Source organism: Populus nigra, chromosome 15, assembly GCF_951802175.1.
Source record: "Populus nigra chromosome 15, ddPopNigr1.1, whole genome shotgun sequence".
Taxonomy (NCBI): domain Eukaryota; kingdom Viridiplantae; phylum Streptophyta; class Magnoliopsida; order Malpighiales; family Salicaceae; genus Populus; species Populus nigra.
The window spans coordinates 1,518,095-1,543,582 of NC_084866.1; the positions used below are offsets into that span (position 1 = coordinate 1,518,095).

The following is a 25,488-nucleotide window of genomic DNA, read 5'->3' on the forward strand; positions in this document are numbered from 1 at the left end:
GGTTATTTTTTCCCCGGTTTTCTTGGTTTAATCGATTTATCGGTTTTTTTGCTCACCTCTACCCTCTCGTATGCTTTTTGAAGATGACAAGCATAATCGGCTAGCCGGTTCGTCGGTGTCCTGTAAGATTAACTGAAGCCGCTGAATATGGGGAAAGAGACCAGAGGGTAGTACATTTGTCAGTGTCCAAACATTTTTAACTGAATGGGCCCATGGGCCAGATAGGACCCATTTAGTAAACCCCAGCCACTAATCTGCTGACAAATGGCTTCTGAAGTAAATGAGCTCCCCACCAGTCACAACGGCAGAAAGATTAACCACAACTTTTTATGAACGATCCATAACTGCTACCGTATGTATCCTGTGGTAGGGCTGCATTCAAGTTCCTTTCTCCTATTTTTACTTTATGAGAGATTATTTTCTTGTGGCCTAACATGAAGACCAAATAAAATTATCCTATTTCAGCACTGGTGGATGTCCAACACCTACTTCCACCGTAGATTTAAAACTCCGCCGGGGATTCTATATGGATAAAGTGCTGGATCACAGGTGGATCCCGCAAAAATGTTTTTTATTTTAGAATTAAAATGAAAGGACTTCATCTAAGATGATAAAACCACGACGTTGACAAAAAAGAAAAAACTTAATTAAAATAATATTATTTTGATAAGAAAAATAAATATATTGGTAATTGGATTTAGACATGGCCAGGTCTAGGTTATCTAAATCACTAGATTAATATGGATTTTTGATTGGATTAGTTGTGTTTTTTTTTTATTTGTTTTTAATTTAAATCTATTTAGGTTTCAAGTTGATCGGGTCCTGAATCAATCCATCATGCCTATTCAGGTATTTTAAAAAATAGCTTTTGTATGGGTGTTTATAAGTATGGTAGTTTTTGTTTTTTAAAGTATTTTTCAATTGAAAATGTTGAAATGAATTTAAATAATGTTTTTTATTTTCTAAAAAATCATTCTTAACATTAACACATCAAAATTATTTGAAAATATTAAAAAAAAAAGGTTAAAAGCAAAGAAAAAAAATAAAATTCAAATTTAAATTTTTTAAAAATATTTTTAAAATACAAAACAAATATCTCTTATATTGCAACTCATAAATTGCTTGTCTTGTGAATTACACACACCACGCGATTTATATTGGAGAGCTTTGTGTTAGACTCTCGTTAGTTACCATCTTTATGTTATATTGATTTATTATTTCTATGGTCTCATAAACATGATAAATCATATCTTTTATCTTCGACGCTACCAAAATCTTTTATAAATACGTTAGTCAGATACATGGCCGCTAGTTTTAAAAATTTGATTAAGATGCAGACAAATTTATTATTTTAACAATAAATTATTTGAAACAAAAAGAACCCTGCTTTTAGTTTAATCAATCTGAGTTTTGATCTAATTAGATCATGTCAGTTTTATTTTTTTGAACCCGAATTAATTAATTGAGATCTTGAATTGATTGGATCTTAGAGTCGGTAGACTCAGTCGGAGTTTTATAAATATCCTCGGATTAATTTACCCTTAAATGTACGCCATCATTACATATCAAAGCATGCACTCAAATCTGCGACACAATTGATAATTACGAAGATTACCACAGAACAACTCCAGTATCTATAGCCAACGGTTTTTCAAGGTTTCATTTTCTTTAATAAACCCATCTATATTTTAAGCACCATTTACAGTTCTGTCATATCCAATCACTTAAATACTTGTACATCGCACAAGTGGCTGTTTGATTTTATCAAAATCATTCCTTAGAAATCTCACCATTGAGCAGTGTGATTTTTGTTATTCAGATGGCTTCAACAATGATTTCTTTAGCTTCTGCTACTCCTTCTGCTTCACTTTCTGTGCAAGAAACTCTCAAGGTAGCTATATTTCCCACTTTAATCGCCACTTTCTACTGTTTTTCTCTTCTGGGACATCAGTTTTCTAAGTTTTCTGTTTGGTTATAGGGAAAATGTGGCAAATCAAATAAAATAGACTATGAAAGTAGACGTTAAAATTCAAAAGTTTGTATTTTGTTATTTTCTTGGCAGCCAAACGGATTTTTATGGTGTGGATCAGGAATTTTAATTGTGGTTTTGGACAGGGAAAGATGAGGCTTGGAAGTGGTAGTGTGAGTACATTGTTTAGCAAGGAGAAAGGCAATCCCTCTATCAAGAAAAAGGTATGAATGTTAATTCTTGTATTGTTGGGTGCTTGGTTTTTTTATTGAATTCTTGTTTGCTTGATCCTATGTTTTGTAATTGGTGGAGGATTCGTGATTTTATCTGAAGCGGCAGCTATGTTAGTTTAGAAGTGTAAAAGATGGAGGCTTTGTTGTTTAATCACGTATTTGTTGAAATCATGGGTTTTTTTACCAGTGCATGCTTCTTGTCTTTTGAAGAATTTGATATGATTTTATTTGAACTTAACACGCATACTTGGGTGGATTCGAGCTTGATATGTTTTAGTTTTGAGATGTGGGTTTGCTGTTTCTGATTTGCAGTCATTTGGCCGGATATCTATGACTGTTGCAGTGAATGTATCCCGTTTCGAGGGTATTGCTATGGCCCCCCCTGATCCTATCCTTGGTGTTTCTGAAGCTTTTAGAGCAGACATAGATGTAAAGAAGCTCAACCTTGGAGTTGGGGCCTACCGAACTGAAGAGTTACAGCCTTATGTGCTTGATGTTGTTAAGAAGGTTAGTGCACTTTCTCAGTCTACTTGGTATATATTTCTTTAATGGCAGTCTAGCTTTGGACCTTTTTACTTACAAGCAGCAGCAATTGATATGGCAAATCTGGAATTGATTTTCATTTTCTAGGCTGAGAATCTTATGCTGGAGAGGGAAGAAAACAAAGAGGTATCTTAATATATTCAATTGTAAGAGTGGCCAGAGTTTTTGATCTCCATATTTTCTTCAACTCACCTGACGTAGATCATTTTTATGTAGTATCTCGCAATCGAAGGTTTGGCTGCATTCAATAAGGTGACTGCAGAGTTACTATTCGGAGCAGACAACCAAGTGATAGAGCAACAAAGAGTATGTTGAGGACATAAGCTTTTTTCTTCTTCTTAGAGGAGTTTAATTTTTTATCCTTGCCTCAAAGATATTACTGAAACATAATAATACGTTGATAATAAACTAGATATTTATTTGTATAAAATTTCCAGGTTGCAACTGTTCAAGGTCTCTCAGGCACCGGTTCTCTTCGATTAGCTGCAGCTCTCATTGAGCGATATTTTCCTGGAGCACAAGTTCTGATATCGTCTCCTACTTGGGGTTTGATATGTCACTTCCTTGTGCTTTTTGTACGATTCATCTAATTAATATCAATTTTAATGGCCAACAAACTTGTTTTGCAGGTAATCACAAGAATATTTTCAATGATGCAAGAGTTCCATGGTCAGAGTACCGATACTATGATCCCAAAACAGTTGGCTTGGATTTTGAGGGGATGATATCGGACATAAAGGTTAGGTCTGGAGTAGTTATGCTGCACTCAAAAATTCCCACCAAATTGTTTTGAATCATTAGAATCGATGCCCAAGCTAAACACACCATGCTGTTAAATCTTTCAGCTCCCCTTTTGTGCTATTCACTACAATTTGTACTAGTATACTATCCTACCTGTCATACGCACACTCCCTCCTCCCTCCCTCCCTCTAGGGTTGGTCAGTGTTCAGGCACATGATTGAATATTACACTATTGGTGCTTGGTATGACAATTCAGAGAGAGAGAGGTGGTCTTTCATTATAACCTCGGTTTCAGACTGAATCATTTCTCTAACTCGTGCTATTTTTTCATTACAGGCAGCCCCTGAGGGATCATTTGTGTTGCTACATGGCTGTGCTCACAACCCAACCGGTATTGATCCAACCCCTGAACAATGGGAGAAAATTGCTGATGTCATTCAAGAAAAGAACCATATTCCATTTTTTGATGTTGCCTACCAGGTATACAATGGTTTAAATCTGATCTGAATAACATTTGCACTATCAATTTTTTTCCTGCTGAACCAAAGATGGTGCCTGTGTGAAATGTAGAATATTTATTGTGGTTTGTTGCTGTAGTATCATGTAAAAATTTCTCAAGAATTTAGAATACTGTTTGGGCAATGATATTTAATTTGAAATTTTCAATGTACTATTAGGGATTTGCTAGTGGAAGCCTTGATGCAGATGCATCATCAGTGAGGTTGTTTGCTGCACGTGGTATGGAGCTTCTGGTTGCTCAGTCATACAGCAAAAATTTGGGTTTGTATGCCGAAAGAATTGGGGCGATTAATGTTGTCTGCTCATCAGCTGATGCAGCAGCAAGGTGTGATAAACCGATTTACTATATAATACGTGCTATTTTAAACTTCTGGTTTCCTTTTCTTTCCAATGAAAAATGAATGAGATGCCATGCCCTTGTCTGTTGAATCTACTACGTGAGGACATAGATTTTGTATCCTACATCGTGGTATGGAAGAAATGGACTGCATATTTAAGCCTTTTGCTTCTTATTATCGGGTCTCCTTTTGTCAATTTTGTTGTAATTGAGGTCAGGCTGGTGCTGTCAAAGGTGTCCTGCGAACAAGTTGCTAAACAACCAATTTGATAGCTCTCACATTATATTACCTGTTTAAATCATGTGTTTTTCTTTACCTTAATTTTCAGGGTTAAGAGCCAACTGAAAAGGATTGCCCGACCAATGTACTCAAATCCTCCTGTTCATGGGGCTAGAATTGTTGCTAATGTTGTTGGGGATCCAGCTCTTTTCAATGAATGGAAGGCAGAGATGGAAATGATGGCTGGGAGGATAAAAAATGTGAGACAGAAGCTATTTGACAGTCTCTCTGCAAAAGATAAGAGTGGGAAAGATTGGTCTTTTATACTGAAGCAGATTGGCATGTTTTCCTTCACTGGCTTGAACAAAGCTCAGGTAATTGTTCCTAAAATCTTTATCAAGTTCTGGATCTCGTGTGCTTCTTTTGGTAGAATCATTAAAAAAACTTTCATCATCTTCATGTTTTTCTAAATTTCTTCATATTTTATAGTCACGGGTGAATTTGTTCTCTCTCATTTCTCCCCTATGAACCTCAGACTTCTCCATTTATCATCATTAAATCGGTGGTTATCATAAAACATTTGCTGCCAGTCTGTTCTTCACACTGCTGCAATTGCTTAAGCTATTCAATTATTAAACTTCTCTTCTGTGTACCATGCAGCATTGTTTCCCTAACTTCTGATCTTTTGTGTTTCTCTTCTCGTCTGATCAGAGCGATAATATGACCAACAAGTGGCATGTTTATATGACGAAGGATGGAAGAATATCCTTGGCTGGACTGTCTGTGGCCAAATGTGAATACCTTGCTGATGCAATTATTGACTCCTACCACAATGTCAGTTGAAAGAATGATGAACAGGCATTATAACCAACAAGCAAAATTTTTTATCACTAAACTGTTTTACTGAGTTGGTATTATTTTACGGAAGTTTTGTAATAATGTTCACTGGTATTTGACTGAAACAAATCCATGCGAACCGAGTTTTGATTGAGGCTATTTATTACATCCCAGCTGGGGCTAAGCTATATTTTCACTGGTCATGGTATCAGTTTCTTCTCTTCTCAAGACATTCTCCTTTTGGCGATCGCTTCCTCCTTTATTAGGGAAGGACAGAAAAGAATTGCAGCACAGAGCAGAGCTCTCTGCTGTGTCCTTGACACCCGAAAGATCAATAAAACCCCAAGAGATAGAAAATGCTTTTTTACAGATTCTCTGAAGTTGCTGTAAAAATGACTGATTATGTGCATGGCCATGAGATTGACAATGAGCTTGATGCGCAGAAATAAATTTTGGGAGTGCTATTTTACTGGTTCTATAAACTTTGCTTCAATTTACAAATGTGGTGAAGATCCCGATGCTCTTCAAATCCATCTATATCAACCTTCTTGACCGAAATAACCAAAGATATGAATTATCTATGATACATCAAAATATGCACATAAGAAACTTAGAAAGCGCAGTGGATCGATGATTCATCTAATACAAAACTTAAGCTGAGGCAGCACCATCCAAAAACAGTTTCTTTGATGGGCCTTGTCGTTGACCTCTGGGAGTTGTAGGCTGTGGAACTCTTAGTGTCCCTCCAAGCTCAAGAGGAACTAATGGGACGAGAGAGTGCACAACATCTGTTATGAGAGGGCGGTAACTTGGCTCTGGTTGAATACACAGCACGGCTACTGCTGCAACCTGCAGATATTGCTATCCAATTAGCCAACTCAAGCAAATTCGCAAATACCAACTCCACATCAACCCTAAAATCACCTAAGCATCGCCTAACTCAAGGCAAACGCACTCAGCATTCACCGACAAGCTTCTTAGTTCAACAATCATTTTCTCTCCTAACTTGCTGATGATAACATTTAGGGCAGAATAGATCGATATAACCTCTGACTAATCCTCACCAAAGGCAAATTTTTTGTTGTGCCCACTCACAACTACCAACCAATCCAGATTTATTATTTTAAGGAAAAAATCTTCTTCAGGGTTGGTTTGCATGAGTCAATAGTCAACAGTCAACTTGGAGTTCACCTCAAACTTCTAGACTGTACAAATTCAATTGGAGAAGTAAACTATGGTTTTTATGGTTCACAAACCTGGAACAAGTACTTCTCATCTACTGAATCTCTGATCACAGGATCCACAAGGGTTGGAAGCACAGCTCTGTTAGTGAGCTGAGGCATGGCCTGCATTTAAAATAGCTAGAGCATTAAATATAGTTATCGAAATCTTGATTTATTGCCTCTCAAAAGACATTATTTTTTTGGATATGGAGTTAACATACCCATGTTACTATAGATTGGCAATGAGCTGGTGTCAGTTTTTCTACAGGCCTTCTTCCTAATAGAAGCTCTAAAAGCACAACTCCAAAAGCATAGACATCACTCTTATCCGTCAATTCACCTACAATATTTCAAAAAGTAATTGTTGATAAGGGAAGAGAAAATGGCAAAATGCAAAGCAAACATGATGTGATTTCAGTCATTTGCATTTCGCTGACATTTTTTTCATCGATTGTCATGTGATTTGCTCTGTTAATGGCGTCCTTAAAAGAATTATTTGGTTGATGAACCTTGAGTGCGTCATACTCTTAGCCACATCATCTAAAGGGCTGACCACAGAATATTCAAGTGTTATAGAATGTGAAAGCCAAAACACACAGTAGTATTTTACACTTTGACCAAAAAATTCTTCCATAGAAAATGCATAATTTAGAGATGCTTTGACCATGCTATCCGAGATTCATTACTTCTAAGCTCATAAATTCATGCAAAATGCATCAGTCTTCTACCTCAATTCATTACTTCTAAGCTCATAAATTCATGCAAAATGCATCAGTCTTCTCCCTCAATTCACCTACCCTAAACTAGCTCTTATATATAAAAAAAAAAAGTGGCTTCTCAACTCAACTCCATCATCTAGCTAACAAGTCAAAACTACTGATGTCAAAATATAACCAGTTCAGTTGGCATACCATCTAACATATACTCTGGGGCTACATAACCCACAGTGCCTGAAAGCTTGAGCTTTTTCTTGTTATGAGAGCTATCAGCTACAGCAAGGCCAAAATCTGACAGCTGAATTCAAACACAAGTTGAGAGAGAGAGAGAGAGAGAGAGAGAGAGATTGAAATAATTGAAAGTTGAATTAATTTAACAAAAACTCAAAAATCTTATACATTTTTACCTTGGCATTGAAGTTGGCATCCAAAAGAATATTCGATGATTTCAGATCTCTATGGATCACTGCTGGCTTGCAGAATTCATGCAGATATTCTAATCCTCTATAGTCAACAAGTTGAAATAAATAAATACTCAGAGAATCAAAAGCAAACAAGCAAAAGAAATTTAAAAATCTACAGAAAAGATAAAATATCACCTTGCTGTATCAAGAGCAATTTTCAACCTTAAATGCCAATTTAGTGAAGATCCACGAGAAGGTCCTAAAGAATCAACGAAAATCCAGGAAAAAAAAGAGAGAAATATATTAACACTTCTCTATTTCAAAATCCCAAAACTCATCTACCATGACACAGTAAACCCTAGTAAAAACATGAGACAGATATTTTACCATGCAGTAGATCTTCAAGGCACCCATTTGGCATTAACTCATAAATAATGAACCCCATCTCCTCATGAACACTAAAACCCACAATAGAAATTATATTTGGATGGTGAAATTTGCTTAACAAATCCACCTCATTCTGCAATTCCAATGAATAATAAATCGCTATCAAAAAAAAGCAAAGCTAAAAAAAGAAAATGATGCGATCAATTCTACCAGAAAATTGATGATACCTCAAATTCTCTCTGCGCATCATCAGTTGCGCAGTCTAGTTTCTTGACTGCAGCACTTGAGTCATCTTCCATTACAGCCTTATATACACGTCCAAATCCTCCCTTTCCCAACAATTTATCATCGCCAAAATTGTTTGTTCCTTTCTCTAGTATCTTATACTCAATTAATGAAACAGATCCCCTATTACTAACCATTTTCAAGGAACTGAATTTGCCCAAAAATGGTGCCAATGAAAGCCCTTTCTCCACATCTTCACATCAAAGCAAAACAAACCAAAGAATTATTAACATAAAGCACAACAACAACCATAAATGTTGAAGTAAACTAGAGATGGGGTGTTGGTAAAAAGAAACCGAAGTACCTGAACACCGAGTAGCTTTTTTCTTTTGTGAGGACTTCTTATAGTAAATGAAACAAGAACACAAAGAAAGAAGGATGATAACAAGTATGCAACAAGCAACAGTGAGCAACAAGATTATTTTCCTGTGGAGGTCATCATGCTGGTGGTGGTCTTTGATTCCCATTTCCGATTCAACCCCTGGTCAAATTATACAAAGAAGCAGACTTTTTAGCTTATTAAGCTTTTACAAAAAGGAAAGAACCATAAAAACTAAATCTTGAGACTTTATCAACAATGTGCAGAGAGATGGGATCATGCCAAAGAGCTAAACTCTTTGTTACGTGTAGTGTGAAGTCATGAATGCACTAGATTTTGCAGTCCTTTTTTTAAATTTGAAACGGGAAGTTTGAATCTTTGAAAGAACTTAAACCACCACAAAATCATTTCTTTTGAAAAAACAAAAGGGGCCCTTTCAAGTACCTGGAGAGAAGGCAGCCATTGAAGTTGAAATAGGAGAAATGAGAGAGGGAGATGGTGAAGGGACAGGTGGGTCTTCTTGTATGGCATGAACTACTACTAGACACAGATGAAAAAACCAAATAGGAACTGTTTGAGGAACAAGAACAAGATGAAGAAGCTTCATTGTTTGTTTGTTTCTAAGTGCAAAGAACACATGAAGACAGAGATATGTTAGGACTTTTGTTCCTTAGCCCGCTAGGTTCAAAAAAGACAGACTAACAGAAAGAAAAGTTACAAACTTGCAAGTGGTGGAACATCATGGGAAGAGAGTGTATATTGTTAAAACTTCGGTTTGGATCTTCTCCTAGTTCTTAGACTTGCCTTTCCTTTTCCTGAATATTTTTTAATTCTTTTTTTATTTTCTTTTAAAACTGTTACTCCATGTTTAAAAGGGAGAGAAAAGGGAACAAAAAAGGAGGCAGAAAAAAGCTATTTATGTTTTTAAGTCATTAAGTGGGGGCCACGACACCACAATCATGTGGGCAGTTGTGGGGGCAAAATAGTAAATAACAAAATTGTTTATGACAAAAAGCTGTTGCCTGCGAGAGCCCATTTACTTCCCAGCATGGAAGACAGGTAAATTCCAATTTGTTTTTTGCATTTTGGAGTTTCTCATGTTAAAACCCATTTGCCCTGAATCAGCGGCACCGTTTGTTTTTATTTGAAATTATGTTTGGGTATATTTAAATTTGTGTTTAGCAGATTTTTTTTAATATTTTTTTATGATTTTGATGTTATTATGTAAAAAAATAAAATAAAAAAATTTAAATTTTTAAATAAAAAATATTTTATATCGCAACACCAAACACTTAATAAAATTTGATAATGAAAATTAAAATATCTTTTTTATATATATATATTTTAGATTCTTTTAAAATAGCATGGTTATAAGATCTGATTTTGAATCAATCTAATTTAATGTTCAAGTCATCTGTGTTAATGAATTAATTCATGTTAATCAGAATTTTTAAAAATAAATTGAAATAAAAATCTAATTTAAATTAAATCTTAATTTAACACATCATCAAATTAACTTGTTGGATTAGACCCGACATTATAAGATCTTATAACAACTTGAAACTTAAAAGGGGTAAATAATAATTTTTGTTGGTTGAAGTTTTTTTTTATTTCTTTCTTTGTGTTTATTTGTTTGTTTTTTGTGTAAAAATCAATGTTTTGAAAAAAACTGAGTCAAACCGGGGAAAAACTGAGTCAAATTAGAAAAAACTAAACCAAACCGGTTTTTGTCCTAAAAAACCGAACCTAACCGAAACCGGTCAGTTTGAACCGGTTTCGGTTCGGTTTCGGTATGTTAAAAAAAAATGTTTCGGTATAGGTTTTTTTTATATATAAAAACCAAACCGAACTAAAAATGATAAACTCAATTTTAATTTGTCAAAAATAGAAACAGGAATTTGATTGGAAATATTTTGCAATGGCCTAGCAAGCAGGCTTTGATTGGCTTAGGTGTCTTGTTCAAATTTTTTATTTTATTTTTCCAAATTTTATTTGATTTGATTTGAAGAAAATGTCAACTTGAAATCTGTTGGCACAGCTTAATCATCATATGACTTCGATTATAATAATTTTTCCCTTTGATTTCGTTTTCAGTCGTTTGGCCTTTCGTTTTCTCGCATTTCTGTATAGATTTGTGTAATATTCTTTGAACTCCCCAGGTGGCAACGTCTCCAACGTTATCGTCTCCTCGTTTCGAATTCTAATACATCTGTAAGAAAATTGATGTATGTAAAGTTAAAACAATATGTCTGGAACCAAATCCTTAAATTTAATTTAATTTAATTTCTATTAATATTTGAATCCAATTGATCTTATTATAATTCTTATATGTTTAGAATAAAATACTAAATTATATAATTAGATTTAATTATATTGCTTGTGATACTTGTGAAAACGAATTAAATTGATAATCTTAATTATGTTTTTCTTAATTAAGAAATTATTTTTGCAACATAAATTATCTTTTTAATATTAATTTATATATTTTCATTCTACATCTTGAACTGTGGGGATTTTGGTATTAATTTTAATTTATAATTTATATATTTTCTTTTTTTATTTTAATATTAATTTTGCATTGATTGTTTTTTTTAAAAAAAACTTGACCTCTGTTCAACTTTCCTCTAAACCAATAGACACGACATGCCTGGCAAAAGCAAATGAGCCTGGCTGGATTTCACTTCGCCTGATTTATCGAGTTAATAAAAATTCAAAATGGAAATAGATATTAAAAATTCAAAATGGAAAAAGGTATTTATATGTGGAGAAGGAATTAAATGAATCATTAAAATTTCTATTATGGTCATTAAGTTAATAAAACTTCAAGGAAAGTTAATAAAAATCAGAAAATGTAATGATTAATTAACTTTATGTGTGAAAAATGAATTAAATTAAAATAGGTGCTAAAATCGCTATCATGGTCATTAATTTAATAAAAATTCAATAGGGGAATATATATTAAAATCATTATTGTAATCATTAAGCTAATGAAAATTGGGAAAGTAAGTTAGTAAAAATCGAAAAAGGTAATAATTAACAATGTACATGGAAAATAAATTGAAATTACACAGTCTATTGTACTCATTAAGTTAATAAAAAAACTCAAGGAAATTTAATAAAAACAGGAATTAAAACAGTTATTAAAAACACTGATTAAGTTAATAAAAGATTAAAAATATTTCAGTCAAATCAAATATTTCACAGGAATAGTAGTTATTATAATATAATTAAACACAATAAAATGTTTTGTTTCACATTGTAGTCCAACAACGTTTTTGAATTTTTTAATTTTAAAGTAATATTTTTTTTAATTTTTTTAATGTATTAATATCAAAATAAATTTTTAAAAACAAATAAAAAATTTATTTTAATGAATTTCTAAATAAAAAAAATACTTTTAAAAAATAATATCTGTTTCAATTCCAAACAGACACATTAATAAATATAAACTTGAAAATAAAATCATACCGATCAGGAATATTAATTTAAAACTCAATTTATTCATTGCCTCTCTCCATCCCTCCCCCCTCCCTCTTACCATAAGATTTTTTTATCTTTCAGTTTATCATCGGTGCTCCTTCACAGGCGATAGCAACTTTATCAGCAATTACTCCTGTAGCTGCAAGACATTATCCAAGAGTCGATCAAGTTTAAGTTCATGGTCAAGATGATCGAGTTAAAAAAAAAGGATTCTCTAAACAAAATAATCATCATTCTTAAGGAATTTATAAATAAAATAAAAGAGAGATATGTATTAATTTAAATATAAATATTTTTTTTTGAAAAAAAATATAAAAAAAGCATTCATTGAAAAAAATAGGAAAAAATAAAAAAAACCCTGTCAGTCTGCTTGACCCATTTTGTCATGGTCTCGTGCGGGCTTGCCTTAATAGACCTACGCGGTGGAGCCTTTTTATTTGTTGCCCCCTGGGGAGACAATACGTCGTCTAATCCTGTCCGGATCCCGGATGGCAGGAATATCGGGGCTTAATTTTTTTTTACCTAAAAACTTGTTTTTCTATCTCTTTTTTTACCAAAAACACTTTAAGAATCATGATAAATCTATTCATGACCTCAAAAAAACTAAAAAACCATCATGGAAACCAAAATCAACCGGAACAAAAAATTCAACCCAAGCTTGTATATGTTTTTTTCACGGACTTTAAATGTAAAAAACATCTAATATGAACTCCCCTCGTCAGAATGTATAATTTGACATAAAAATTATTTATTTTGGTGGTCTAAATCTGTCTCGACAACATGTTTATCCCTCTACTGCTAAAATTTGATGACCTCTCCCTCTCTCCTCTCTAAATCAGGGACTGAAACATAATAAAAATAAATTTTTGTACCAATATATAATTTAAAAAATATTGAGATACTGAAATTGTATAATCTGTGTTTCTTTTCAATTTGATGATCAAAGTACATCTTATTCGAAATCCATGACACGTCATCCATGCTTGGTGTTTTTTTCATTTAGATATGTCTTCTTTTAATTTTATTTTTTTATAAGAAATTAAAATTAATTGTTCTTTAATTAAAACTAAATCCCTAAAAAAAAGAAGCTTAATAATCAAATTAAAAAAATAAAAAAGATTTGAAGAATTTATCCACAATAATACATGGAAGGGTGGATAAATAACGAGATATGTACTGTGAGAAACCCATGCTTGCTAGTTTTATACTTAATAAAATTACACTTTTCTGATAAAAAAAATAAAAATATTAATTTGATATAATTTGAATAAAATATTTTTTACTAATATAGTTGAAATAAATTTTTCTGGATAGGAGTCACAATTTATAAAAACAGTAAAATGATTACGACTGGATACTGAACTGAACCCATTTCCTCCGCACTTTTTCTTATTTTCCAATTTTGTCATCTTTGTTAACTTGATCTGTCCTTACAGTTCCTTGGGTATTTGCATTTGGTCCCTAAACAATAAGATATTTGCAAATTAACTCAATTACCTGGGATTAATTAAAAAAATATTTATTTCCATTGCACACGTGATCTAAATGCACTATTATTAACAAAATCATTATCGAAAAAACCGTACTAAAATTGACAAAAATTACCAACAATGAACTAAAAGAAAATTATTTTTAAAGTATTTTTTATATAAAAATATATTAAAATATTTTTTAAAAAAACACTATTAAACAAAACTCTCTAACACTCGTATAACCTATCTGTGAGCATCTCCGCATTAGCTTTCTGGCACCGACCGCTACAAGAATGGATTCGTAGAAAAAAAAACCGGCATTGATCTAAAAGTAGTCTGAGCTTGTCATTTACATAATTATAATTCAATAACATGAAATCAATAATCAGTAGACTATCCAACAATAAAATAATTAAAAAAAAAACTTGTCACGTGTTAGGTAAATGGTGTGCTTCAAAATAGGCAGTCGTGACAGATCATACCTATCGGATAAGTCCTCCTTCAGGGTTCCATTTCTATTTTAATTCTAATTGTTTTTCATATTTTATTTGAACAAGATCAATTCTAATTTCTAAGGGTCCTTGTTCTTTAATCCGAGGATCCACATCTAGATCTTGAAAATGATTCCAATTTAGCTGAATTATTACGTCTGATACTGTTTAATTCAGCATGGTTATAGGTTATTGATAATAATAATAAGAATTAAATTAACTATTGGAGCTTGAGTTTTTATATAATTGAACTTGTTTATGCATGAGCATCCAGATGATTTTATTTTTTTTAATGTTAAGAGATATATTTAAATCAAATTAAGTATTAATCAAGACTAAGTTTTATTTTCGGATAATATTAAAAGGATATATTCTATATCGATATGATGTATTTAGAATTACTTATTGATAAATTATTTTAAATACTAATTATAATATTTAAATTTAGAAAATTAAAGGATAAATCTTTAACTATTAGTGGGTTATTGGGGTTAAAATGTTTTTTTTATTTATAAATATATTAAAATAACTTTTTTTATTTTTTAAAAATTATTTTTGACATTAGCACATCAAAACAATCTAAAAACATAAAAAAAATATTTTAAGTAGAATTTTTTTAAAATTTAAGGGAACGTGGTGCAATCCCAAACTCACTCTAAGGACTGTTTTATAATGAAATAGTTGTTATTTTTTTAAAATATTTTTTTTGCTTAAAATGAGTTGAAATAATTTTATTTTTAAAAAAATTGCTTTTAAAACACATAAGCAAATGGATTTGTAGATAAGTGGTCTCAAGTGCGAACATGAATGAATGATTATTCAAATTATTTCATAAAATATAATCAAGGGAACAATAATTACGGGGTTAGTGAGATTTTAGCAATGCCAAAATCAATTCAGGGCATTAAGAATTTAAATTAACTAAAAATGGTAATCATGTGGTTAATTAAAGGGACGAGTTAATGGCCATGTCCACACATGCAGCCCCTGAAAAAGATAGGGTTCTCGACGTTATGTAAAGTTCCAAATGCTAAAAGCAATTATGCTTCAAAGACTTTGATCATTCATTTGTAAAAAATCTCACATGGTTGGCAAACATCATACTAATTTAATCATTTAATTCACTATGAAGGTGGGTCTATATGCCGACGGTGAGCAAATGGACTGAAATACCCATAAAAATCCACTCGAATTTTAAACTTGTTGGAGAATTTCAATAAAAAAAAAATGGGTTTAGTTTTTAAAATTAATAAAAACCCAACCGATGCGGAAATATTTTCTCCCTCGAATTCTTCAAAGAACTGTTTGTTTTTATATTTTAAAAGTATTTAAAAAAATTAATTTTGTTTTGTTGCAAAATATATATTTTATATTGGGGGGGTCTTTTCTTCCCTGGTTTCTTCATGGGCTGGCATGGCGATAAATTATAACCCCAGCTCAGAGACTAGGCCTAGGGCTCATGAGACAGGCAGTGTAATTAAGGACCTAAGCCCGTGCCTCTTCGGAAATGGATTGGATAAGCTGTGATTAGGCCCGGGAATGATTGTAAGCCATGGCTGGACCTCGTACCATGCTGCTCTTTTTCCTCTCCTCTTCAAATAAATTTCTCAGCCTTTTGTTTCGATATTTTATTTTTATATTTACTGTGATTCGGTTCGGAGCATGAGATGTTTGACTTGGAAAATGGAAAGAATAACGAGATGATAAGCTGAAAGATTCTTGGAGATCAACAACGAGTGGAAAGTCCAAAGTGTCCTCGAACACTTGGACCCATCCAAGTCATTGTTAAAACATAAATTAATGTATATATTAAAAAATATATTAATATCGAGGCATGTCTTTGTTTTAACTTCTGTTTTTTTTTTTTTTGGTCTAATGTTTGTGTTTTTAGGCCAGCTTTCTTATATTTTGATTAATTTTATGAGTTCTGAAATTAATAAACATGTAAAATTTTAGTAATTCTAAAATTTGTAAGATTCAAACTGGTGATTTTAAAAAAATAAATATAGAACCTGATCAATTAAACTATAAACTATACCTTTAAAGGCTAGAAAATGAGTTTACATTGTAGTTATTGTTACTGACAAATACTGTAAAAAATAATTTTTTTAAAAAAAATATATTATGCTGCAGAGAAAATTATAAGTTAGGCTATTATACATCAAAATGCTGAACTTTAAAAAAAAAAACCCATATATGAATAAAATAATCCAACCACACGTGAATGTGAAGAAATAGGACTTCAATTTTTGCTCGTTTGGAATCTTTGCAATCAATTCTCAATGAATTTCAATATCATCTGTGATGATTTTCAATGTGTGCAATAAGAAACAATAAAAAAAATTAATTATAAAAGAACTGTTTAAAAATTAATTATACAGTTCTGGTTCTCGTTCCCGAAGTAGTTGAATTACTATATAGCTGGCATGCGCTGCAAATTCGGTAAATTTTTTTAAATTAAAAAATATTTAATTATTGCTAATACTGTTTTAGTAAAAAAAATTAATTTATATGGGAACTTAACTAGTATTTAATTTAATAAGTTTCAAAATAACTTGATTAATTTATATGGGAACTTAACTAATATAATCATGTTAATTTAATAGGTTTCAAAATAACTCGAATCAGCAGTAAAAATTTAGTTTGATTTAAAATAAATTTTAAGAATAAGATTTTTTTATGAAAATCGAGACAATAATATACTAGATTGATTCGGGTTAACCGATGTTAATCTATTGATTCGTATGCCAGATCATAAGACCATGAAAACCTCATAAAAAAATTAAAATAAATTCTAAAGTCCAATGTTCAATAAAACAAATTAATGTAGAGGGACCAAATTGAAAACAAAATCAATTTAATAAAGGATTTAAAAAAAATATCCCATATCAACTCATGTTAAATTGTCAAACCTATAATTCATGATATCAAATCATGATAATCCAATAAAAAGTAAATTAAAACAAATTATGAAAATTAACTTTTAATAAATTCGATGTTGAGAGATAAAATTAAAAAAAAAATCAATTAAAAATAAAATAAAAATGACTTGAGTTAACTCGGTTGATCATAAAATATAGATAGCCTTATAGAGAATAAGTCAGAACAAATCACAAAGTTAATTGATTTTATTCTAGATTATTTCAATATTAAATAATGAAAATAAAATAAAAAATTGATTAAAAAAATATTCAAATCAAACGAGTTTACCTGTCAAATTTGCAGTCTAAATAATAAGATAATGATAGTCTCGTAAAAAGTTAATTGAAAAAAATTATAAAATTAATTTTTTAATAAATTTAATATTGAGAGATGAAATTTTAAAATAATAAAAAACATAAATTATGAAGAAAAAAACAAAATAAATATACTATTCAAGTCAATAGTATTATGTAAATAGATATACATGAAAACTTCATTTTTATTTTTTATTAACAAGATAGCTGGAAAGATAATTGTTTTTGACAGAAAAGCTAAATACTTTATAATTCATGTAAGATTATCAAGAAATGTACATATTTATGGTAATATTTCGTTACTATTTTAAGAGAATAGAGATGAAGATGACAATGATAAAAGAGATATTTATTTTTTAAAATATACAAATTTATTCTAAAATTATATTTATGTTAAAGAGATAAATTTATTTTATATTTATATTGATATTTTTTGCAACTAAACTATTTATATTATTTATTCACTTTTTTCTCACAAAACACTAATCAATCACGACCACTAAAATAACTTTTCGTCCTCTTCGACACATCCTTGACATGTGCCATCTGTCCATCCAGGAAGCTCTCTTGTCTCCATCAAATCTCTTTATCAAAATAAAGAATGAAACGCTTCCTCCACACAAAAAGCTCTGCCGGTTCAAATGTCTATGGTAACCCAGAGCGGTCCAATCGGACCGCCGAAGCAAAGGTCGGCTGCCTCAGTCAGTCATGCACGTCTTTTCCACGTCTACGTCATTCCATTTAATAAGAAACACGTATACTAATTCCTGGGTCCAGCTGTCCTCTCATCATCGAGGATCCAATGCTCTTCGATGTTACAAAAATGCCCATTGATATTTTTTCAAATTACAAAAAGTATCCAAGATCCTTTGCATCTTGTGATCTGCTCTTATTAATTGCTTCTTCGCTAGCTTCATTGCTAAGTTGTCGAGGCTACATTTACCCGGGTGGTTCTGTATTTTATTTTAATTATAGATTTAAAAATATTTTTTTATTAAAATATACCATAATTTTACATAGATTTTACTATTTTTTAAAAAAATTAGTTGTAAAAAAAACTATAATTTATATATATTTTTAATCTATTTTATTAAATCACAATCATACAAGTCATAACATGTGAAGCACATATTAAAGGGTATTTGGAAGAGTAATAACAATTATTTTTTGAATTATTTTTTATTTAAAAATATATTAAAATAATATATTTTTTTATTTTTTAAAATTTATTCATGATATCAGCACATTAAAATAATTTAAAAACATAAAATATTTTTTAAAAAAATTCATTCTAGCTAATCTCATCATTTGGATTGCTCTAAAAAACATAGGCCAAATATTTAATTATCAATAAAAATCGTCGACTCTTTCACATGTAAATTAATTAAATAACCATTTTTTTTTTTCAAATCCATCGCAGAATGATTCATTGACCAAGGAACTTTCCTCACGAATTTCCCAGTGAAAAGCGCGTTTCAAAGATCCAAACCGTGTCGAAATTTTGCTGTTCGCATGGTTCTCGTGAATTGTGGTCCTAAGCAACTCCTGTAGATCAATTTCTTTCTTTGAAAATAGTAAATAGCTTTAATTATTATTTATTTTTAAGTTTTGACCTGTATGATAATGGAGCAGGCATCAAATTGTTTGTTTGTTAGTTTTAAATTCAAGCAAAGGGAGCGAGGGTGAGATTTTTTCATATTTGAGAATTCATTGGAATAAAAAAAAAGTTGCTTAAATTACTCTCATTATTTTAAATTATATTAAAATTTTAAAAAATATTTTAAAAAAATCATAAATATATTTAAAAAAATATTTAAAAACATAAACTGTCACGCTTTTTAACGCACCGAGCATATCTTTTATGTATGCTTGCATGACACATAAAGTTGACATCTGGTGTGCTTTTTTTTTTCCCATTACATTCGAAAAGGATTTCGGCCGTACAGAGAATATTTTTTCTTTAATTTTGGCTGGACGGATTTTTTTCGGTTCACAGTAGAGAAGAGGAGCGTGTGTGTCAGTGTAGTTGCGGGTGTTTTTCAAATAGTTTTTCATGTTAAAATACATGCTAATGATGTTTTTTTATTTTTTAAAAATTATTTTTGATATCAACACATCAAAACGATCCAAAAAATACAAACCGCACTCAATTTTAGCAAAATTTTTTTTTTCAAATTTTAATGAAACGCAGTTACAAACACAATGTCAAATAGTATCTTAATGTTTTTTATGATTTTTAATTTGGATTTGTTGCTATAACAAGTTAATGTTATTAATTTAACAATAAATAAATAAAATATATAAACTATTTTGTACCGTATTTTTTAAAAATTTAATTTTTTATTAAAATTTAATATAATTTATATATTTTAACTAAAAATAAAAATAATTTTTTAAAAAATTATTAATATATATTTTAACACAAAAAATTATTTAAAAAACAACCATTATCTTACCAACGAACATACTTTTAAGAGAAATGGCCTCAGTTCCCAGCAGTAGCATGACAGCAAGAAAACGGTTGGAGTGGTTCGTGGCATTATCGTAGTTAAGAGAAACCACAAGGGCTGAAATTTAAGACAGACGATAATTATGGCACCGGTGGCATCTAACCCACGTCAGATACAGAGCCTCTCGCAACCAAAGCACTGGTGGGGTATTCCCTCTCCCAGCTACCCCCATCACGCTCCTTAAATCACGTTGTTAAAATAAAGGTTTGTTAGGCGGTGGGGGTAGATGATGTTTTTTATTTATTTTAATTTTTATTTAAAAATATACTAAAATAATATATTATTTTTATATTTAAAATTTGTATTTGAACAATAAAAAAATTATTTTTTTTTAAAACACGCTTTTAAAGTATATTTTATTTCAAAATATATTAAAATAATATTTTATTTTTATTTTTTAAATTTACATCAAAATAATAATAAAATTTAATTTTTTTAAGTATGAAGAGAGAAAGAGTTAACATCTGCGTAAACAGTGATTATTTTTTACGATAAATATCACTTGCATAAAGAAAGTTATCGTGACTTGAGGATGACATTAAAAAATAATAAGTAAGAAATGCAACGTTAAGGAAATTTTAGAAAAATACGGTTGAAATTTAAAGCCAAATACCACTAGTAAAAAAAAAAAAAAAATCCGCTCCGTGTTTCTCACGTATCCCTAGTGAGACTGGCATAAGAAACTGCCCCCTAGTCCTCAAATCCACGGTCTCATCCTCCTTTCCCCTTCCTTTATAAAACTAACCCTCTCCATTCCTCTCTCCCCACGTTAACTCCAACGTAGGGTTTCCTCTCTTCCTCTATTTCTATAGGTTTACTGTATTTTGTTTCCAAGAAATCTTGTCTTCTCGATCTGCTTCTTGAAAAATAACATGGGAGTTCTTGTTGTAAATCCTCAAGATTGCCTGAAAAATCCCATACAATCACAACCACAACGGGTGAGGTTCACACGGAACCCTAACCCTAACAACCCCCGCCCAAACCGGGCACAACCCAACCGCCGAAAACGGAGTCCCAACTCATCACCACCTCCACGCGCCGCTGCACCCAAGAACAACAGCAACCTTGTTATGGGACAAGTCAAGATTCTCAAACGAGGCAAAGAAGATTTAATCGAATCCGGCAAGAAGGATGAGACTCCAAGAGGGAGTCATAACACAGAGGCTGTGAAAAGTGAAGACCTGGGTTTCCTCTCAACCAACAAGCTGGGTCCTGATGCCGTTCTGGTTCCGACTCAGGTCCGACTCACTGAGTCAAAGGACATAGTTAATGGTTTTTATGCGGGATCGGCTTTTATTACGTCCCCGCCACCCAGCTCTCTTCCTCTACCTGGCTTTTTCACAAAGAAGACGAATGACCCTGTTGCTGTTGATGCAAGCAGTGAGATAATGAAGCTTTTAGGCCTTAGTTTGTAGTTTCATCAAGGTTTCTTTTGGTGGGTTTTGAAGCAGCTGCTGCTGCTCTGGCAGATGGGATTTGAAGAATGAAGATTATGATGTAGATGGGGTTTTGTTTTTTGATGTTTTGCATTCGATTATCCCGTATTTTTTCAAGGGGAGAAATCGAATTGCTTGACCTTAAAATTCTTAGTCTTATTGGGTGCGCGCGCTCGCTGTTTCTCCGTGTATAGTTTAATTATCAGTTCGTGTGAGTTAATTGCTAGAATTTAGAATCTCTAAGGTGTTTCGGGGTGTTTAAGGTTACAGTTAGATGGTTAGTTTTATCATGTTTAAATTTGTAACAGGTGCCTGTCAAGATGACCTTTGATGGCCTTTGTTTTTAGGGGTTATCTTTTTGAAATCCCTGTTCATGATGTACTTGAAAATCTTTAGTGTGTTAAATCCTCGTGTTTGCCAGCTTAAATAAAAATGAAATCTTTTTATTGTGATAAATCCTTGTGTTTGCCAGCTTAAATTGTATTTCGGATTGGTTTTTAGACTTGTTAATAAATCTGTAAGATCAGAGCTTGTTGAAGATTCCATGGTCTGCTTGCCATCCAAACCAGACTATCTGGGTCACCCATCGAAGCTTGAATCCCAGATTCAAGCATTCAAGACATGAATCGCCAACGGATCAAGCATGATCCTCTGTTTTAGCATTCGAAGCGGATAAGGCATGCATTTTTCATGTTTACCCGTCCAAACCAGATTATCTGGGTCACCCATTGAAGCTTGAATCCCAGATTCAAGTATTCAAGACATGAATCTGCCAACGGATCAAGCATGATCCTCTGTTTTAGCATTTGAAGCGGAGAAGCCATCCATTCATCATGTTGACATCCTCCTAGTTTGAATTTCACTATCTTGAGTCGTCCAGAAAATTTTGTTGTTGGAGTAAAGATGTAGAGAAGTCTGCAGTTATGTTTGTGGTTTAGGGCAGCAGGGCTGTGAGGATGTTTTTAAAAGTGTTTCGCTTAACGGGGCTGTAATGAGAACTTGGCTTCGTTTTCCTCGCAAGATCCTCCAGTTCCTCCTGCTTTTTTATGTTTGCAGCGTATTTGCTTTTTGTACATCACTATTTCAATAATTCTGAGGAGAAGAACTTCAAAAAAAAGAGAAGATGCTTTCACTGTTATGTCCTTACTTTTTCCAAAAAGCTGTCTATATAGCTTTGTGAAATAAATAATGCTAATTATATATTCAAAGTATTTTCCCGACGAGATTCAAATCTCTGCCAAGTTATTGACTGTAAGGGTATAATTATTAAATCTGATTTAACTTTTTAGAAATTTATAACTTGGAATATCAAACCTGTCAAGATTTAAATTGAATAAAAAAATATTAATTCACTAATACTTGATTAATGTATTAGATTTCTAATAATTTAGTTAGTCTAGCTGAACTCGATGGGATAAACTTTGTTATTTTTTTAAAATAAAACGATATTATTTTTATAAAAATAATTAATATAAATAAATTTAATGATTTGTAAGTCAACGAGTTGATCCATATTTTAATAATCTAAATCTATTTTCAGGTCATTTTCAGATCATTCCTCGTGTAATAATTATCTATAGTGGTGCAAATATTAGTAGCCATTAAAATTATAATAATATTTTTTTTATTTTTAAAAATTATTTTTAATATTAGCACATTAAAATGATATTAAAATATAAAAATATTAATTTAAAATATATATAAAAAAAAAACTATATAAAAAAAATACTTTTTTACCACTATGAGCTTTTAAGTTTTACTTGAGTTGAAAGGTGGTTTAGAGTCAAGAATTGGACTTTAGGAGAATAAACAGTGGCCACGCAAGGAGGATATACTCTGAATTTTCTCATTAACCACGAAAATAAAGGGCATGAGTTTTTCACTATAGCATTAGATATAAATTATTGTATATTGTTATAATAATTTTTTTAGTTTAAAAATTAAAAGTCTTGATATCAGGGGTAATTTTATCCTTTTTTTTAATGGTTCATTGATTATTAAAAGATTATTAAATATATATGTTCATCTTTTTAAAAAAAAAACAGTAAAATTATTCATTTACTTTCAATAAAAAAAATTTGAACTTTTGACCAATGATTTGTTTGTTTTTTTACTTGTTATAATACAGTAAAAATATGTATTTGCCTTTAAAATACCAAAAAAAAAGAGCATGTGTCTAGAGGTATCTTTATCCTTTTCACACGGGATTGTTTTGTAATTTTTGGTGGCATAAAGAGTGTTTAATTATTTTATGCTGGATAATTGATTTTTTATTCAAAAACAGTGCTGGAGTGTGCTTATCATGTGCTAGCAAATGAGTGTGTTTGTGCCTTTTAGAGTGTGTTTGGTATTGTGGTTGCGAATGCTTTTCAAATAACTTTTCGTGCCAAAATACATGCCAATGATGTTTTTTCATTTTTTAAAAATTATTTTTGACATCAGCATATCAAAACGATCCAAAACGTACAAATCATATTAAAGTTTAGAAAAAAAAAAAATTCAAATTTTTTGAGAACGCGCCGCAGCCGCATTCCCAAACGCGTCCTTAAACGGCAAGTGAGACTTTACTTGAAGGACAAACCTGTCCTTTCACTGTATCTTTAAAAGTACAGTCATTTTTTCTTCCTCATATAGTATGACGCATGACATGTAGTTTGTCGTTGATAATCGATTTTTTCCCCTCTTCTTCTTCAACCTGATAAGGTATGTAATTGTCTTTTTTTAAAAAAAAAAAATTATCTTTATTTTTTTTATTTTTTATTTTTATTCTTATCTCTTTAATAAATATCATGTTTGTTTTTAATCCAGTCCTTCAATTATAATTAGTCATGTTTTATTTTTTACATTCCAATCCTTTTTTTATTGTTATTTTTCTCTTTTTGTCAATATCTTATTGATTTTCAATTTCATAATTCAATAAAAGTTTATGTTTTTTTTTATAATGTGACCCTCATTCTTTTGATATGTTTTTCCTTTTATTAATTTGTTTTTTGTTTCAATTTAACTCTTAAATTGAAAATTTTTTGTTGCTCTCTGATTTATTTATTTTTTATTTTTCACCCCATTCTTTTAATTATAGTTTTTTTTTAGATCTTTTTATATAATTGATATTTTTTCTTGATTTTCATCTGCTGTTTGATTTGTTGAGGATTGGATTTCGTGATTTTCTCAATTATAATGTTTTTGATCTAATAATCCAAGTCACTGTTTTGAAAATTTAATATAGTTCAACATCTTTTTTTGCCTCATTTTATTTTATTATTTTATCATTCTAGATTATTATTAAAAAAAATGGTTTTGTGATCATCTTCAATTTCTTTTTAATCAGTTTATCCTAATTTTATGATTTAGATCACCCGTTTTGCATGTCTTTTTTAATATATATATATATATTAAAAAAATATATATATTTGTATTTAATTTTAAGACACTATTATATTCATCCATGTTTTTTTTAATACAAATAAACTTTATTTTTTAAAATAATTTTTTAAATGTTGGGCTCGGGCCTATTAAAGGTGAAAAATAGATTCAGGCACGTTTCTAAACCTAAGTATATTAGGTTTGGGGTGTACTCTCGAGCACACGGAGGTGCTGGGGTGCACGCTCAACAAGGCTGAATATGTGCACATTTTGGGCGAACACCTTTCATGCCCTCTAGAGAGTTAGGCTTGGGCTAATACATCAAGCCTATTTTATTTGGGCAACTATTTTACATTATGCTTGGGCTACCAAACCTGAACAAGCCTATTTTAAAGTATCTTTTAAGCTCATTTCAGGAGGTTTTAGGTCCATTTTATTTGGATCCAATAATCATTTTTTTTAATTTATATAAAACTAATTTATTTAGATGATCATGATTATAGCACGGGTTATTAAAGTTTTTTTTTTAAAAAAAATATATTTACAGCAGCTAAATATAATATGGAATAAATAGCACGGGCCCACAGTGCAACGCGACCCCTCATCTAGGCCATATTTGTTTCCCAGAATTTATTTTTCGGGAAATCACTTTTCAAACTTTCCTGTGTTTGTTTGTCACTAGGAAAGTTGGTCAACGGAAAACACTTTCTGGTTAACGAAAACACTTTTTGGTCAACGGAAAACACTTTCCAGTCAAAGAAAAATTT

At 31.1% G+C, this 25,488-nt stretch overlaps 3 protein-coding genes across 4 annotated transcripts; 2 read left to right on the forward strand and 1 right to left on the reverse strand.

Annotated features, from left to right (window-relative positions):
* Positions 1–1,489: 1,489 nt before the first annotated feature.
* LOC133674373 (aspartate aminotransferase, chloroplastic) lies at positions 1,490–5,602 on the forward strand. Of its 2 annotated transcripts, none has more exons than XM_062095438.1 (12): positions 1,490–1,656; positions 1,801–1,891; positions 2,116–2,193; positions 2,515–2,709; positions 2,833–2,871; positions 2,962–3,051; positions 3,183–3,291; positions 3,375–3,484; positions 3,823–3,966; positions 4,164–4,330; positions 4,672–4,936; positions 5,274–5,602. In XM_062095438.1, exons 2-12 carry the CDS (start codon positions 1,820–1,822, stop codon positions 5,403–5,405), a joined length of 1,401 nt encoding a protein of 466 aa, XP_061951422.1. In that variant the 5' UTR covers positions 1,490–1,656; positions 1,801–1,819; the 3' UTR covers positions 5,406–5,602. The 2 variants fall into 2 exon arrangements, with proteins under 2 accessions (XP_061951422.1, XP_061951421.1); XM_062095437.1 differs by having other exon boundaries at positions 1,492–1,656; positions 1,820–1,891.
* Positions 5,603–5,835: 233 nt separating this feature from the next.
* Positions 5,836–9,587, reverse strand: LOC133674375 (probable receptor-like protein kinase At1g80640). Its single transcript, XM_062095439.1, has 10 exons — positions 9,178–9,587; positions 8,719–8,895; positions 8,357–8,607; positions 8,130–8,262; positions 7,938–8,001; positions 7,746–7,842; positions 7,534–7,636; positions 6,844–6,962; positions 6,656–6,745; positions 5,836–6,248 (listed from the first exon to the last, which is right to left on the reverse strand). Exons 1-10 carry the CDS (start codon positions 9,338–9,340, stop codon positions 6,051–6,053), a joined length of 1,395 nt encoding a protein of 464 aa, XP_061951423.1. The 5' UTR covers positions 9,341–9,587; the 3' UTR covers positions 5,836–6,050.
* Positions 9,588–20,672: 11,085 nt separating this feature from the next.
* LOC133674676 (uncharacterized) lies at positions 20,673–21,814 on the forward strand. Its single transcript, XM_062095889.1, has one exon. It carries the CDS (start codon positions 20,795–20,797, stop codon positions 21,335–21,337), a length of 543 nt encoding a protein of 180 aa, XP_061951873.1. The 5' UTR covers positions 20,673–20,794; the 3' UTR covers positions 21,338–21,814.
* The last annotated feature ends 3,674 nt before the right edge of the window (positions 21,815–25,488 follow it).